Below are 17175 nucleotides of genomic sequence, written 5' to 3' on the forward strand. Positions count from 1 at the left end.
GCTGCGCGAAGGTTCTCTGCAGCAGTCGCTTCCCGGGGCCTCGGTTCGACCGCGGAGGAAAACCTTGGACTTCAAGTCCCAGGAAGCATCGCGTGTCCGCTTTCCGGGCCTCACAGCCGTCGCGCCACAGCTCCCAGTGTGCCCTGCTCTTGTTATTCCTTTCTGTGATCACAACCTTCTTTTGAAAAGGGTTTCTCTGGGACTACACATCCAGAATGCAGTAGGGTGGGGGTGGGGCGCTCTCTGGGGTTTGGGGTTTGGGATTTGGCGGCCTGCATCCCCTGCCCGGATAGCTGCGCTCTGACGCGACTGATGGTGTCGAGGTTCCAACGACCTCCTGACAATCGCGCTACGGATTTCCACCTCTCCCCAGGCCATCTGGAGACCTCAGGATTGATTGGGGAATGGCTCCGAGCCATGTTTTGGTGATGACTTCACAGGGACCAGCTGAACCACAAGGCTGGGAAGAGAGGCAGGTGTGCCCCTGGATTTAACTTACGCCAGAGACCCCTCTCTGCCCTCGGCCCCGTGTGTCGTCTCGGAGCCCACGCGACTCCAGCCGTTCGCTACACTGTGACACCCCAAGGCAAGCTGGCTGGAACACTGGGAGTCCCCCCTCACCCCCCATACCAGTCTGGAGAGCCCGGGCCCACCGGAGTCAACCAGGGTGTGGCCGAGGACTGGCAGGTCGGCTACCGCCCTCAACAGACAGAAGCACAGACAGATGCTATACTTGCAGCAGCCTTGACCTCATCCCTTAAGGAGTTGATTATAGATTTTCTTGCTCTCCTCTCTAATTGTCTCATGATTGCATTCTTGAGGGCTGTGAACTGGACAAAAACGGCCCCAAACAGCACTCCTCAGCACCCAAACCATAGTTGGTGCTAAACATTTGTTAATTAACTCGTTTAGATCAGACCGTTTTCGGCAAACACAATGCTGTGCTTCACCTGGTGGCATACTAAAAAATATAAAAATTTTAAAAAGAAAAGTATACTCCTCCTCTGGAAGAATTTATCATCGAGTTGAGAAAGCCAGAAATACACAGAGCGATCTTTAATGGCAGGGGATGATTATAATAGGGTTCGAGGAGGGAGGTCGCCGCAGGGAAATCTCTCGGAGGCACAAGTACCCGGTTCGAAAAGTCTAGGTCAGCTCAGGGTAATGGGAATCCAACCTCCAGCAGCAATCACCCCTATCGCCAACCCCCTCCCGTCCCCCAGGCAAAGACGCGGCCTTTCTTGGAGGCAGTGGGGATTACTGGGGAGGGGGTGGTGAGGGGGGTCGTAGGGGGAGAATCTTGACCCCGATGCATTCTATTTCAAGTTCCTCCGCCCGGAATTTCCCGATCATTTTTGTGTCGCCGTTTTCCTGCCTGGGATCCCCAGCGTGGGGCGGGCTCCCTTCCGCCCCGAGGTGCCTAATGCGGCCAAGAGACGGCGTCCTCAGGGTGCTCAAGTCCCGTGCCGGGAAGCCCGGGCGGCGGCCTCACGGGACTGAGCCGAAGGAGAGAGGGTGGCCGCTGGGGCGCCGGGCTCCCAGCGCGGGGCGGTGTCTGGAAGCGCGCCTCCGTCCCGGGTCTCGGCCCCGGCTCCCCGCCTCCCTACCCGCTGCGGCGGGGCCGCGCACGGTGCGCCGGGGGGGCGCGCACGCAGGGGGCTGGCCTGCCCGCGGCGCGGGGGAAAGTTGAGTTGGGAGAAGTTGGGAGCGGCGGGGGTGCGCCCCGAGGTGGGCACTAGGGAGTCGTCGGGAGCGCGCGAGGGCTCCGGAGAAGGGGGAGAGACCCCGAGACCCCCGGGGCACGAAGTCCAGAGCAAGCGGGTAAGCGGAGAGGTGGCGGCGGAGGAGGGCCAGGGCCGCGGAGGGAGGAAGGGAGGGGGAAGGAAAGGGGGGAACTCGGGACTCAGAGCAGGGAGGGAGTGGAAGTGGAGGAAGGGGCGGAGACTGGGGCGCGGGGAAGCGAGGTCTTGGGGAGAAGGATGCGGAGGCGCGCGGAGTGTGGGTCGGGAGCGGGATCTGGGGTCCGTTTTTTAGAGTTACCTAAATCGAGGGTGCCGCGCCCCCTGCCACCAGGAGAGGGTAGTCTCTGGGAGGCGCCGCCGGCCTTCCCAATTCCTGGGCGGGCTCCAGATGATACCCCCTCCCTAAGACCTCCTGCTCTATTCTTAAGGCCCGTCCAGGGTGCCTTAGCCTGGGGGTCGCCCCAGGCCGCTATCCCCGACCTCCGGGTTAGGAGGCGGAGCTGGGAAGAGAGGGGGTGTCGGGTCAGGTCAGGACAAGGGGTCAGGCAGAAGAGGGAGCACCTGGGTGGGGATGGGAAAGATGAGCCTGGAGAGTTGGACCTGACTGGGGGGGGGGGGGGGCTGGCTTGTCTGGGTGGGGAGCCCGTGCTGAGTGTGGGGGCGGCGCTGCCTGAAATCCACTTTATCCTCCTCCCTCCGCCCCCACCCCACCCCCACCAGCCACACGTCGAAGAGCTGTGGAATGTGCGAGTTCACTTGGGGGGTGGTTAATGCCCAAGTGGGGGTCCGGGGTGCTAATCCCTTGGGCAGGGGTGGGGGAGATGCTAATCCTCCGGGCCGGTCGGGGCTGGTCCCGGAATGTGCCCCCACCCCGGATTATCGGCACCGATGCTCTGGACAGAAGCTGCTTTGTGTTCTGGGACGGCGGGGAGGGGGTGGGGGGCGGGGGGTGGAGGAGTACACCGAGGGCACAGCCTGGAAGTGGGAGTGGGGCACCTGCAGGTGCCCAAGACACCACACACCCTTCTCAGGCGGGGGTGGGGGGGCCTCCCCTGTGCCCCTCTCCCTCACACCAGACGTGATCTGGCTGAAGGCCTGCTAGGGGGAGGTGAGGAGAGCGTCAGCTGAGTGGGAGTGCTTGCCAAGAATGTGTTGCTCCCGGCTCCCCACCCTGGACTGACCCCCCAGATGTATATTGTTTGACCCTCCACTGACCTGTCTTATGCCCGAGTTTGCCCTAAGTGGGACACTGTGTCCCCCCCCCCCCACCCGCCGCCCCCAACAACACACTGGGGAACTTAAGTACTTTACTTTGGAGAACCTTGAGTGCCCCCCCACCCCCACCTCCCCCACTAGGAATGAGTATCCTGGTTTGCACTGGTCAGGTTCCTTAACCACAACTGTTCTGCTTCCCCACCGCACACACAGTGCCCTCCCCAGACACCCCTACAGTCACAGTCAGGAGGGCGTCAGCCCTGACACTCATATTTTCCTGGCTCCCGCCTAGGGGAGGGGAGGGATCAGGACTGCCCCTTAGGGCAGAACCTCAGGGTTTCTGTGCCCACCCTCTTCCCAGTCCGTCACGTGCCCCTCCCCCATTATAAAGCTCCGTCCTGCCAGTGCCCGCTGCCCGCTGTCTTCCCTTCCTCCCTCCCACTGAGTGAGTGGAGTTGGGCTCCTGCCCCTCCCCCCAGGGAGCAACTTCATCAGGGGAGGGGGCACAGTCCTGTGTCTCCTCCCAGCCCTGGGTCTGGTGTCTCTGCCACCCCCTTGCTTGCTGTTTGGCGCTCTCCAGTCTCTCCTTTTCCTTCTCCCCACTCTGCTCCACGGGGTGTCTGCCTCTGCCCAGGATACTCCTCTCTTGGTCAGCCCCCGTCGGGTGCCACCAGTCACTGCTCCTGATTCTGCCTTTTGAGCCTGTCTTTTCTCCCCCTCTTTCCTCCACTCCCCACCCTGATTTCTGCTGCCTTCTCTGGAGGTCTGGGCCTGGACTCCCTTAGTCACCTGGCCCTTTGTGGCCTCCTTGGCCTCAGTCCTCTCCTCTCTGTTTTTCTCATTTCTTCCTATAAGTAACTTTTTTCTTTGCCCTCCGGCCTCTAAGGGCCACCCTAAAACCCTTCCTAGTCTAGAGGATCCCGAGCCGCAGGGAGACCGCTCAGTGCCAGCTGGCGGGAAATTCCTGAGACCTGTTTTCCCCCCCTCCCCGGGCGGGGTGTATGTTGGGGGGCTGAGCAAGGCTGGGGCACTTCTGCCTGGAGGCCTGCTCTCACGTGATCGGTCCTCTCCCCCTGCTCAGGTTATGCCGCCGCCTTGTTGCCCTGAAAGCCGCAGTGACAGTGAAAAGGGCTAAGATTTGGCCATGAGCAGCGCCCCCCGGCGCCCCGCCTCGGGCGCAGATTCTTTCTGTACTGTGAGTATTGCCCAGCCCACCTCACCGCCCCTCCCACGGCCACAGGTGCTCTGACGGAGGGTCCACATCAAACGGGTGTGTGCGTGTGTGTCTGTGTGTGCGTGTGCGTGTGCGTGTGTGTGTGTGTGTGTGTAGGCAGACTCTGGAGGAAGGGGAGCCTCTGATGGATTGGGGAGGGGCGCTGCCATCCCTCCCCTGGCCTTATTGGGGTCTCTGGGGTCTGGGATGCGTATTGGTTGGAGGGGGGTCATGTTACTTCCAGTCCCGTGGAGGGAGTGGAGGCTGTCTCCTGAAGACCTGGGAGGTTCTTTAGCCTCAGAGAGAGAGGAACTTTGGGGACCCTGCGTCTGTAACCTGGTGACCCCCTCTGACCCAGCTTTAGAGGCAGTAGCGCCCTAGCACAGTGGTTCTGGGCAGTTTGCTTGCAGCAACAGCCCCGCCCCTGGCCCCACGTGCCACCCAGGCCCGCCCTGCCCTGCCCCACGTGGCCATCGCCCCACGTGGCCCCCTCCTGATTTTCCTGAGGAGTGTAATGATTAACCCCAAGTGCCATAATCAGCCCCTTATTGGTCATCTGGCCCAGCAGGGCACGTGACTGGGAAGGGGCACGGGCAGGTCCCCTCCCTCTCCTTCCCGAGTTCACCCCTGCCTGCCATGGACTTCCTCCTGCGGCCTCAGGTGCGAGGGGCTCTTGACCCCCCTGTTCCCACCCTGGGTAGCTCCCTGTGCTCACTCGCTTCAGCCACCTCCTGCCGCCTTCCTCCTGCTGCTAATTCTGGTGAGAGTGGAGCCCGGTGCTTGGGGAACGGGCTAGAGCTGCCGAGATGGGCGGGGGCAGGGCGGGGGGGGGGGATCAAGCCCCCCGACCCCTGTATCTTGTATCCAGTATCCCTGCCACTCCCTGCTGCTCCTGTCCCCACCTCGGTGTCTCTCCAGGACCCGCCTTCTTCTTAGTCCTCCTCCCCTTGCTCTGGCCACTGGCACCGCCACGGAGGGGGCTCCATACCCCGCCCTTGGAGATCCCGATGCCCTTGAGGTCCAGAAGCTCTAGAGCAAATATTTGGCGGTGCTTGGAGCTGAGACTGGCAGGGGTGGTGGGGGCTGGACAAAGACTGTGGCTAGGCAGCAGGCTGCTTAGCTAGGCTGAGCTCTCCAAAGCATCGCCGCCACCGCAGTCCGCTGCTCCTCTCCTGCAGTATGACTCAGGTGGGGGAGGGGGTGAGAGGCGGGGCTAGGAGCCGGCTGAGGGGCCCTGGGCTCGGTGGGGTGCCGCTGGGGTTGGTGGTGGGGGGTGGAATTCCTGACAAGGTGAAGCGTTGCATTCCTATCCAGGGGCTTGGTTTCACTTTGACTCAGAAGAGTCCCGGCCAGTCAGCTTGGGCACCTCCAGAAGTTACTTTTCAGGCTCGATAGTTGTTCTCCAGCCAGAGGGGATTTGTTCACCAGCAGCCATGTGAACTGGCCAGTTCACACGCCCTGCCCTACCTCGGGGCTGGATCCACAGGATTCTGCACCTGCCCTAGAACGGACCGGAACGGGCACAGGCACATGTGCCAGGCGCAGATGGCCCTGGCCTTTGAGGGGAAGGCTGCTGGTGGGGGGGTCCTGGATCCCCAGCTCAGCACAGGGTGGGGTTTCAGAGTACGACCCTTGGTGAGCCCCCGTGTGTCCTCTCCACCCCTTCTTCCCCACAGCCAGAGCCAGAGAGCTTGGGCTCTGCAGCGCCTGGGTTCCCCGAGCAGGAGGAGGATGAACTCCACCGCACCCTGGGTGTGGAGCGGTTTGAGGAGATCCTGCAGGAGGCTGGGTCTCGAGGAGGAGAGGAGCCAGGCCGCAGCTATGGGGAGGAAGACTTTGAATGTGAGGGGGCAGCGGGGAGGGGGCAGCGGGGGCGCTGGGCTCGACTGTCCAGCAGGGGAGGGGCTGGGGGGGGCCTAGTGGGAGGAACCAGGGCGGCGGGGGAGGGGAGGGATGCTGCGCCTCGCCTGCAGCCAGGCCCCCTCCTCCCTGTAGACCACCGCCAGTCCTCCCACCACATCCATCACCCGCTGTCTGCCCACTTGCCTCCGGACGCCCGCCGCCGCAAGACCCCCCAGGGCCTGGGAAGGAAGCCTCGCAGGCGCCCTGGAGCCTCCCCTACCGGGGAGACCCCCACCATTGAAGAGGGGGAGGAAGATGAGGATGAGGCCAGTGAGGCCGAGGGGGCCCGGGCACTTACCCAACCGTCCCCTGTCTCCACACCCTCTTCGGTGCAGGTGAGTGGGGGCAGGGCTCCTGGGGGTGCCTCCGGGATCCCTAGCCTGGCCTCACCTGCCCTCATGGATTCCTGTTCCAGTTCTTTCTCCAGGAGGATGAAGGCCCCGACCGGAAGACAGAGAGGACCAGTCCATCCCCTCCTCCACCGCTGCCCCACCAGGAGGGGGCTCCCCGGGCCAGCAGAGGGGCCCAGACTGGGTAAGTGTCCCCAGAGACTTCCCCTCCTGGTGTCAGTGAGGTGATGTGGGAAAAAAAAAAGAAGAAAAAAGCACGAGCCTCAGGATCCTCAGACTGGGGGCTCAAATCCCAGCCCTGCCCCTTTGGGCAAGTACGACCTCTCTCAGCCTCAGCCTTTCCGTGTGCAGAAGAATAGAAGCTCTCTCGCAAGGCGGTTGCAGGAATCGAAGCGTGGTGTGAATGAAAGTTAAGTGTGGGTTGGCCTGGCACAGAACAGGTGTGCAGGCTAAGGCCGCCCCCCACCCCCCCGTCCGCGTCTCCTGCACCTGTGGCTTCGGGTAGAGCAGCGAGCACTGGATCAGGGGTTGGATCCGTAACCTCCGAGTACCCCCTGGGGCTCCAAAGATGCGAGAAGATGAGGAGAAGTCCCTTTCGCTCCTGGGAAGTGGCACCAGAAAAGTTACTGTGCTGAAGGGCAGATTTATGCGGTATCAGCGGGGGATTGGAGTCTGGGGGTGTCAGCCCGAAAAGGCTTGTTGGAGGAAACCACTTTGCCCTGGGTCTCAAGGTCACCACTATCACGGACCTGTTGTTTTCTGGGTGCCAGGCAGTGTGAAGGGCTGCGGGGAACAGAAGGGCGTGCTCCACGACTCTCTGAGGCTGCAGGCAGCACATGGGCCGTGTGCACGGGGGCACGAGCTGGCGGGCAGCCCAGGGGCCGGTGGGAGGCAGAGGAGCCTCAGAGAGAGCGTAGCGTTGGAAAAGTAGGTCAGATTTGTGGGCAGGGGTGCAGACAGAACCGAGAGCCCGGGGGCGAGGGGTGGGTGGATACTGGGGAAGAAAGCCTGTCGGGAGGGACTCGTTTGGGACCTGGGCTCGGGGCTGGGGAGGAGCCGTTTAGGATGTTGTGGCAGGGCTTGGGCTCCCTGGCAGTGGCAGAGAGGAAGGGGGCATCCTGATTTGGGGACAGGAGCAGAAGCTGGCACCTGTAAGGACGAGGCGTTTGTGTTCTCATGACCTCCAGGGAGCCGTCTATACTTTTAAAGGCCCGTTCTTACGTACTTGACTCCATTTGGTTAGGAACTTGGACGCGTGACCCTCTTTGAGTCCATGGCGAGGGGTGTGCTTGGTGGGGGCGGGGGGCGCTGTACTAGGTGCGTTTCCCGACACCACCTTGCCCCACACCCCAGGAGGCTGGCCCCAGCTCTCTTTTGCTGCTGAGCAGTTTACGTTTGGAGGGAGCCGGTGTGATTGCTCTGGCAGCACGGCCAGGAGAGGGTAGGGCCAGATTTAAATGCTGCATCCGCTCCTGGGATCTTCACTCTTCCACGCCCACACCCACCAAGAGCGGGGAGCGGGAGCGGGGGTCTGGTTGGAGTCCCCTTCCCAGGATCCTGCTGCGTGGCTCCCGCTCATGGCTGCTCTGTCGGTCCAGAGCCCCGGCGGAAGAGGTGGCGGCTGTGGCCAGTGGCGCGGCAGGAGGTGATGACGGGGGAGCTTCCGGGCGCCCCCAGCCCAAAGCGCAGCCTGGGCACCGAAGCTACAACCTGCAGGAGAGGAGGCGTATTGGAAGCATGACTGGGGCTGAGCAGGCTCTGCTGCCCCGAGTCCCCACAGACGAGAGTGAGGCCCAGACTCTGGCCACCGCTGACCTAGACCTCATGAAGAGTGAGTGCTGGGCGCGGGCCATGCCCCATGCTGGTGGGAACGGGGCGTAAGAGAAAGGGGGAGCCTGACACCGTTCCTCTGCCTCCTGCAGGCCACCGGTTCGAGGACGTTCCTGGAGTGCGTCGGCACTTGGTGCGGAAGAATGCCAAAGGGTCTGGGCAGGGTGGCCGGGAAGGCCGAGAGCCTGGCCCCACGCCTCGGACCCGGCCCCGGGCTCCCCACAAGCCTCACGAGGTACTGTTCTCTACTTCATGCTCTTCTGTCATCTCCCTGTCCATCTTCTCCCCACAGCCGCCCCCCGCCCTCGCCCCAGCAATAATTTCAAACTCCAGGACTGCCATCTGCAGTTGTGAAGCTTGTACACTGCACAAGAATCCTTGACGTTGTTGAGTTGGGTGTTAGGATTCTGTTTCACATCTTAGACCCTGTTCATTTCTATGTCATGGCCATTTCCTGGCAGCTGGCAGTGAGGAGCTTGAGGACCCTTTGGGCCAGAGGTGGCTCTGTAGAGCAGTACGTGTCATTTTTTGGAATCCAGTCACCTGTGCTCCTTTGGGCCTTCCACACCTGTGAAGATGACAGCCCAGCTGGCACGAGCCATCAATCAGGGGCAGCGATTGGCCAGGATCACTGTTACTTAGTGACGCTGTCCATCTTAGGCTCCAGGGCTCTGGTCTTGAACCCCACCCCTTCCAGTGGATTTTTTTTTTTTTTTTTTTGACCTTTTTATTGAGGTCTCACAGCATACAGCGAGGTGCGCTGGGGCTGAGCGTACAGCTCGGTGATTTTTTTTTTGCACACGGAAACACCTGGCTAACTCTCCCTGGACACAGAGCGTTTTCCGCACTCAGTTCCTTCACGCCTCTGCTCAGTGCCCTCAGCGGTGACTGCTCTTCTGTGGTTCTCAGTCAGTTTTGTCAGTTTTTGAACGTGTAGACGTGGAAGCATAGGACACTCCAGTGTCGGGGGACGTGGGTGGTGACCGTTCATCAAGCATTTACTACGTCACGTACGGTGCCGAGCGTTTTGTATACTTTTTCTTTCGATCCTCATAACGGGCCTTTGAGGTGGGTATTCCTACTCCCATTTTACAGAGGAGGGAACTCTGTACCTATGTACCTCCGTGCCCGCGTGCCATGCCCCGTGCCGGGTCACACGCCCACCCTGACACTGGTTGTCTTGGAGAACAGCCCCTGGGCTCCGCCGGCTCTGACCTTGTCATGCCCTTTTATCTTATCCCAAGGTATTTGTGGAGCTCAACGAGTTGCTGCTGGACAAAAACCAGGAGCCCCAGTGGCGGGAGACAGCGCGCTGGATCAAATTTGAGGAGGATGTGGAGGAGGAGACGGAGCGCTGGGGGAAGCCCCACGTGGCCTCCCTGTCCTTCCGCAGCCTCCTTGAGCTCCGCCGGACCCTGGCCCATGGTAACCTGCCCTGCCCCCCCCCCCCCCCCCCCCCCCCCCCCCCGCCCCATCCTCATCCCAGGTAAATCTTGTTGACTGAGCCTATTCTCTGAGGACCAGAAACCCACAAATTTATCTCTTTTTTTCCTAATGGTTATTTACTTATTTATTTTTATTATTTTTTAGTTGCGGCGTGTTATTTTTTAAAATATTTTTTTAAGCATATGTAATTTGAGAGCGTGAGCGCGAGTGCGGGAGGGGCAGAGAGAAAGGATCGCAAGCAGGCTCCGCACCGTCAGTGTGGAGCCCGATGTGCGGCTCGATCTCATGGACTGCGAGATCATGAGCTGAGCCAAAATCGAGAGTCGGATGCTTAACCAGTTGAGCCACCCAGGTGCCCCAAATGTTTATTTATTTTTCAGGGGAGGGGCAGAGACAGAGAGGGAGACACACGATCCAAATCAAGCTCCAGGCTCTGAGCTGTTAGCACAGACCCCGACGTGGGGCTCAAACTCACAAACTGTGAGATCATGACCTAATCAAATGCTTAACCAACTGAGCGACTCAGGCATACACCCGCCTCCCTCCCCACCCCCCCCCCCCCCAAATTTGTCTTAACCAGCACAGTGTATGATGTTACCAGAGCTCAGGACAGAGCCTTCTCTTCTCATGATGTCATATAGCCTGTCACCTCTTGGGCTCTGTCATTGGTGATTGCAGGGCAGGATTGACACAACTCTCTGTTATCTGGGATTTTTAGCAAATGGCTTCTTTAAGTGATGTTTTCAGATAACTGAAGCTGGTATGTTTGGGATGCTGACATGTTTTTAAAGAATTTTGATGGAAACTTTTCTGAAATGATCTAATCTATAGGGCTACGTGAATTTTTTTCTTTTTTTTTTTTTTCCAAAGATTTTTATTTTTAAGTAATCTCTACACCCAGTGTGGGGCTTGAACTCACAACCCCAAGATCAAGAGTCACATGCTGCACCGACTGAGCCAGTCAGGGGCCCCACAGGCTATGTAAATTTCACTAAAAAAATAAGATGCAGGAGTCTTGAGGTCTAGGTCTGATATTTCTGCTCTTTGTTTGCTCCTTCCTGTTGGGGAAGTCACTCCCGGTTGCTGTCAGAAGGCCTCTATTTGTATACAGCTGGGTACTCAGAAACCTTCTGTCAGAATTATTTCAAAACCAGGAGTAAATAGGCTCTGAGCGAGGCTTGCAGGCTTTGTATGAGGTGCCACAGTGCAGGTGCTTTGTCACAGGACTTTGCAATCCGTTTTGGCTGCTCAGGGGTCTTTGGTTCTGTCCGTTCTTTGGTTCTGTGTTCCTGCAAGTGACCTTGACAAATGACCTGGTCGCTTTTGAAAGGACTTCCATTTCTGTATCAAATAGTCGTTCAGAGCAGTGAGTGGGAGAAAGATCTGGAAACTGTCCTGTGAGCAGCTGTTGGACTTGGGGAAGTCGAGGAGCTTGGGGCAGAGGGTGACATATTCAGGTGACTCAAGGCCACAGATAGGCTGTGTCACGCTCAGAGGGCAGAACTAGGACCCTAGAGTGGATGTTAGGGGAGGCAGCGTGGGGCTCACTGAAAGGAGGAACTTTCTAACAACAAAAAAAGTGGCCCTGTCTGAGTGGACGGCCTGGGGCGCCCCAGTTGAGGCTGGGCGCTCCTTGGAAGGGGCCTCTGGGAGGGCCCTGCCTCGGTGGCCTCTGCTGAGCCCCACGATGTTCTTGTGGGAGAGAGTGCTGGAAGGAACAGGTCAGAGAGGTGATGGGGCTGGGGCCTGGAGCCCTGCTCGCTGATTTCTGGGCCAGCGCTCCTTCCTGGGACCATGCTTACCTAGCTGGCCCCTTGTCCCTGGTTCTTTCTCCCTTCCGCCCCCTGGCTGCGTTTCTTGCCTGGGGATGAAGGCCCCTCTGTGCCATCCTGTTCCAGGGGCTGTGCTTCTGGACCTGGACCAGCAGACCCTGCCTGGGGTGGCCCACCAGGTGGTGGAGCAGATGGTCATCTCTGACCAGATCAAGGCTGAAGACAGAGCCAACGTGCTGCGGGCCCTGCTGCTGAAACACAGGTGAGACCCCCCCCCCCCCCCCACTGCTGCCCCTGCCTGCCTGACCCTTGCCCTGGCCACCGCTCTCCTTCCTTCACCGCCCTCTGCTCTTCTAGCCACCCGAGTGATGAGAAGGACTTCTCCTTCCCTCGAAACATCTCAGCCGGCTCCCTGGGCTCCCTGCTAGGGCATCACCATGGCCAGGGGGCCGAGAGTGACCCCCATGTCACTGAACCTCTCATCGGAGGCGTTCCCGACACTCGGCTAGAGGTGGAACGAGAGGTGAGGGGGAACGGTGGCCCTACCTGGTTCAGGTCCCAGCCACCACGGCTGGCCGAGGGACTGCGAGCGAGCCCGGGTGGGGCGGCGGGGTGGGGGTTGGGGCCGGCAGGGCTGAGCTCCGTTCTTCCGTGTTTCCAGCGGGAGCTGCCACCTCCAGCCCCGCCAGCCGGCATCACTCGCTCCAAGTCCAAGCACGAACTGAAGCTCCTGGAGAAGATCCCCGAGAACGCCGAGGCCACGGTGGTCCTTGTGGGTATGTGGGCGAGTCTCGGGGGCAGGGGTGTCGGCGGCCACGCCTGCCTCGGTGCCACCCTGGGGCTGGGGACCAGGGGCCGGGGGGCGGCCCGTGCCCTCTCCTGCCCGTGATGGCACCATGCCCTTAGGCTGTGTGGAGTTCCTCTCCCGCCCCACCATGGCCTTCGTGCGGCTGCGGGAGGCCGTGGAGCTGGACGCGGTGCTGGAGGTACCCGTGCCCGTGCGCTTCCTCTTCCTGCTTCTGGGCCCGAGCAGCGCCAACATGGACTACCACGAGATCGGCCGTTCTATCTCTACCCTCATGTCTGACAAGGTCAGGCCCTCCCCAGCGCCCGCCGGGACGCCCCAGGGGTCTCTCCCAGCCCTGCTCCGGGCCCCTTGGCCTCGCCCCGTGCCCTCACCGGTCCCCGGCCTGCTTTGACAGCAATTCCACGAGGCGGCCTACCTGGCAGACGAGCGGGAGGACCTGCTGACCGCCATCAACGCCTTCCTGGATTGCAGCGTGGTGCTGCCGCCCTCGGAGGTGCAGGGCGAGGAGCTGCTGCGATCCGTCGCTCACTTCCAACGCCAGATGCTCAAGAAGCGAGAGGAGCAGGGCCGGCTGTTGCCCACGGGGGCGGGACTGGAGCCCAAGTCGGCCCAAGATAAGGGTATGGGCCAGTGCGGGCCAGGGGCGAGAAGCGGGCTACCCGCGGGGGCTCGGGGGCTCCGGCTGGGGTCCGTGTGTACGTGGAGGAGCGGGGTGAGCACGGAGGGGCCGCGGCGGGCGCCCTGACGGAGGCCTGGGCTGCAGCGCTCCTGCAGATGGTAGAGGCGGCAGGCACAGTCGAAGACGATCCCCTCCGGCGGACGGGCCGGCCCTTTGGGGGCCTGATCCGGGACGTGCGGCGCCGCTATCCCCACTACCTGAGTGACTTCCGAGATGCGCTTGACCCTCAGTGCCTGGCTGCCGTCATCTTCATCTACTTCGCAGCCCTGTCCCCTGCCATCACCTTCGGGGGGCTGCTGGGTAAGGAGAGGCTTCGGGTGGGGGCAGGGCACGCACAGGGCCCTGGTTGCCAGCTCCTGAGCTGCTCCCTGCCACCCCAGGAGAGAAAACTCAGGACCTGATTGGGGTGTCGGAGCTGATCATGTCCACGGCGCTCCAGGGGGTGATCTTCTGCCTGCTGGGGGCCCAGCCGCTGCTGGTGATCGGCTTCTCTGGGCCCCTGCTGGTGTTTGAGGAGGCCTTCTTCTCGGTAAGGGCCCGCAGGCTACCTGGGGGCTGGCTCTTCCTGCCCCGCCGCAGCTGCCCCTCCTGTTCCCCGACACGCCCGCCTTGTTAGGCCCCCCGGGCTCTGGACCTGACCGGTCGCCCCCCCAGTTCTGCAGGAGCAACAACCTGGAGTACCTGGTGGGCCGCGTGTGGATCGGCTTCTGGCTGGTGCTCCTGGCCCTGCTCATGGTGGCCCTGGAGGGGAGCTTCCTGGTGCGCTTTGTCTCCCGGTTCACCCAGGAGATCTTTGCCTTCCTCATCTCCCTCATCTTCATCTACGAGACCTTCTACAAGCTGATTAAGGTGAGCAGGCCCTGCTGAGAACAGGGCTGGGAGGGGTGAGGCCTCGGGACCAGAGGGAGCCAGGCCACATCCTGCCCGTCTCTCATTCTCGCTTCCGGGTGTGAGGTTCCAGGCTGTCCGAAGCTCCCTGGGCTGCTGTCTGAGGAGCCCACAGAGCACGGGCTGGTTCTTCCTCCTGGCCCCTCGCCACCCTCCCTGTCACCACCAACACACATACTGGAGCTGCATGTCAATCTTAAAAACCCACGTGTTTTTGTTTTTGTTTTTGTTTTTTTAATTATCTTTTTATTTATTTTTGAGAGACAGAGTGTGAGCAGGGGAGGAGCTAAAGGGAGGGAGACAGAATCCAAAGCAGGCTCCAGGCCCTGAGCTGTCAGCACAGAGCCCGCCGCGGGGCCTGAATTCACGGACCGTGAGATCATGACCTGAGCCGAAGTCGGACACTCAACCGACTGAGCCACCCAGGCGCCCCACTCACACGTGCTTTAATAACAAAAGTAGTATGTCCTTTTGTTGAAGTGACAACCCAGGAGCATAAAAGAGAAACGCCCCCAAGGTGACAAAGAGTCCCAGCTTGGGCACCAGACCCTTGCCTGGGTCAGGCTTAGGAGACTGCCACTGCGGTCCTCTGCGCCCCGCACTCTGCCCCTCTGTAGTCCGCAGCTGCCCGAAGTAGACGAGCCCCTCTCTTCATGCCCGGTTTCCCTTGCTCACAGCTGGCGACTTCAGCCATTTTCTTGATCAACAGGACAACCCCTGTGAGGCCAGGCCCACCATCCCCTATCCCGTCTGCCCCGCTCAGCATACATCCAGGCCCAGAAATCTTGCCAGTTTCACTGATGGAGTCCTTTGTCCTCTCCCCAGATCTTCCAGGAACACCCCCTCCACGGCTGCTCCGTCTCCAATAGCTCTGAGGCAGACAGCGGCGAGAACACCACGTGGCACGGGGCAGGAGCGACGCTGGGGCCGGGGAATGGGAGCTCATCTGTGCCAGCCGGGCAGGGGAGGCCCCGGGGCCAGCCCAACACGGCCCTGCTGTCGCTGGTGCTCATGGCCGGCACCTTCTTTATCGCTTTCTTCCTGCGCAAATTCAAGAACAGCCGGTTCTTCCCTGGCCGGGTGTGTGGGCTGAAATGCCGGAGGGAGGTGGAAGCGGGGGGCCAGGAAGGGTGACCGAGTCACGGCTGGAGGGAGGCGGGGGCCTGAGCACGGTGCTTGCCCACAGGTGCGGCGGGTGATTGGGGACTTTGGGGTGCCCATCGCGATCCTCATCATGGTGCTTGTGGATTACAGTATTGAGGACACCTATACCCAGGTAAGGTGGAGCACACGCAGCAGGGAGGGGGTGCTGCCTGGCACCCGGCTCCAGATGTTCTCCAGCCCAGCCCCTGCCTCTCAGCTGGGCACACACCAGGCCTCTGCCACAGCAGGCCCTCGGCATTCACCCTGCCTGTCGCAGTTCAGGGCTCTCCCTCCAAGGTTCACCGACCCCCGGGCCCACCTCTATCCTGCAGAAGCTGAGCGTGCCCAGTGGATTCTCCGTGACAGCCCCAGAAAAGCGGGGCTGGGTCATCAACCCTCTGGGGGAGAACAGCTCCTTCCCCGTGTGGATGATGGTTGCCAGCCTGCTGCCCGCCATCTTGGTCTTCATCCTCATTTTCATGGAGACTCAGATCACCACGTGAGTGGTCCCAGCCAGGAGGGCGCCCTGTGGACAGGAACCACATCATTCACGGAAGGGAGCCCCAGCCAGGCTGGGAGTTAATGGGTGCACTGGGTGAGGGGAGCCCAGGATGCCTGGCTGGCCCCTAGAGTTGATTTTGTAGACAATAGAAAGTTCCACTGACGTTTGCTGGGATGGGCGCGGTACGGACCGGAAGCTGTCCTGAAGGGCAGGGAGGGTGGCCTGGGGAAGGCTCAGCTCCGTGACAGAGGTCTTGTCCTGACGGGATGGGCAGGGACCACCAGCTTCCAAAAACAGACAGAGGCTACTGGCTGGATGCTCTGGAAAGACACGGCTCTGTGCCAAGCCGGTCCCAGGGCGTCAGTGAGTGCCTGTCCCCACTCAGGCTGATCATCTCCAAGAAGGAGCGGATGCTGCAGAAGGGCTCCGGCTTCCACCTGGACCTGCTGCTTATCGTGGCCATGGGAGGCATCTGTGCCCTCTTCGGCCTGCCCTGGCTGGCTGCCGCCACTGTCCGCTCCGTCACCCACGCCAACGCGCTCACCGTCATGAGCAAGGCCGTGGCGCCTGGGGACAAGCCCAAGATCCAGGAGGTCAAGGAGCAGCGGGTAACAGGGCTGCTGGTCGCCCTGCTTGTGGGTACGTCCACCTCTTGCCCCCGCCCTTCCCAGACGGGTCTCTGAGGATGGGGAGCCCTGGTGCCAGCCGTTCCTCCCTCTCTGCCCCCCCCGCCAGGCCTCTCCTTGGTTATTGGGGACCTGCTCCGGCAGATCCCCTTGGCTGTGCTCTTTGGAATTTTCCTGTACATGGGAGTTACCTCCCTTAACGGGATCCAGTTCTACGAGCGGCTGCACCTGCTGCTCATGCCCCCCAAACACCACCCAGATGTGACCTACGTCAAGAAGGTAAGAGCCCGCTTCGAAGAGCCCCGTGCCTCTGCCCCTCCGGGTCAGTGGGGGGGGGGGGGGAGGGGTCATACCCTCCGGCACCCCATCTGCCCACTTGGGCCAGCCGCCATTGAGTCTGCACAGACGTAGCTCTGGGAAGCACCCAGGAAGGCACTTCCATCCCCACCCCTGTGCAGGGAAGAATGCGGCGGGCCTCCTGAATGTGGCTGGCCGGGGGGAAGCCTGGGCTCACGTGTCCCCTCCCGCCTCACCCCCAGGTTCGGACCCTCCGTATGCACCTGTTCACAGCCCTGCAGCTGCTCTGCTTGGCCTTGCTCTGGGCGGTCATGTCCACGGCCGCCTCCCTGGCCTTCCCCTTCATCCTCATCCTCACAGTGCCGCTCCGCATGGTGGTGCTCACCCGAATCTTCACCGAGCGAGAGATGAAATGTGTAAGGCGTCCTGCCCCTCCCCACCAGCCCTGCCGGCGCCCTCTGGGGTGTCCCCTTCCAGCTTGAGGTCAGGATCCACCTTCTCGATTCCCTCCACCCCCACAGCTGGATGCTAATGAGGCGGAGCCAGTGTTCGATGAGCGGGAGGGTGTGGACGAGTACAATGAGATGCCCATGCCTGTGTAGCCGCTGCCTGGACCGACGGCCGAGGGACAGACGGACAGAGGGAACAGGGGCTGGGGGGTGCTCTCCCCCTCCCCTCCCTCATTTTTATTTAAGTGAATAATTTAAAGTCCCCTTACCATCCTCACCCCCCCGCCCCCACAGTAAAGTGCTTCGGCCCCCA

At 61.2% G+C, this 17175-nt stretch overlaps 1 protein-coding gene across 2 annotated transcripts; it reads left to right on the forward strand.

Annotated features, from left to right (window-relative positions):
* The first annotated feature begins 1662 nt into the window (after positions 1–1662).
* Positions 1663–17099, forward strand: SLC4A2 (solute carrier family 4 member 2). 2 transcript variants are annotated; one of them, XM_042927097.1, is made up of 23 exons: positions 1663–1821; positions 4039–4152; positions 5847–6012; positions 6166–6407; positions 6488–6606; positions 8021–8253; positions 8345–8487; positions 9497–9677; positions 11597–11732; positions 11828–11993; positions 12132–12246; positions 12377–12561; positions 12673–12898; positions 13042–13257; positions 13338–13486; positions 13612–13806; positions 14671–14925; positions 15032–15121; positions 15321–15487; positions 15876–16129; positions 16226–16395; positions 16656–16829; positions 16935–17099. In XM_042927097.1, exons 2-23 carry the CDS (start codon positions 4102–4104, stop codon positions 17013–17015), a joined length of 3714 nt encoding a protein of 1237 aa, XP_042783031.1. In that variant the 5' UTR covers positions 1663–1821; positions 4039–4101; the 3' UTR covers positions 17016–17099. The 2 variants fall into 2 exon arrangements, with proteins under 2 accessions (XP_042783031.1, XP_042783032.1); XM_042927098.1 differs by lacking the exons at positions 1663–1821; positions 4039–4152 and adding an exon at positions 4793–4830.
* Positions 17100–17175: the final 76 nt, after the last annotated feature.

The sequence above is a fragment of the Panthera leo genome, chromosome A2 (assembly GCF_018350215.1).
Source record: "Panthera leo isolate Ple1 chromosome A2, P.leo_Ple1_pat1.1, whole genome shotgun sequence".
In the NCBI taxonomy this organism is placed as follows: domain Eukaryota; kingdom Metazoa; phylum Chordata; class Mammalia; order Carnivora; family Felidae; genus Panthera; species Panthera leo.

Excerpts from the sequence above, each read along its gene's own strand:
- SLC4A2 (XM_042927097.1), top strand. The coding sequence starts at position 4,102 with ATGAGCAGCGCCCCCCGGCGCCCCGCCTCGGGCGCAGATTCTTTCTGT. Across the intron at positions 8,488-9,496 it reads CTCCCCACAAGCCTCACGAG|GTATTTGTGGAGCTCAACGA; the intron begins GTACTGTTCTCT and ends TCTTATCCCAAG. Across the intron at positions 13,258-13,337 it reads CACCTTCGGGGGGCTGCTGG|GAGAGAAAACTCAGGACCTG; the intron begins GTAAGGAGAGGC and ends CTGCCACCCCAG.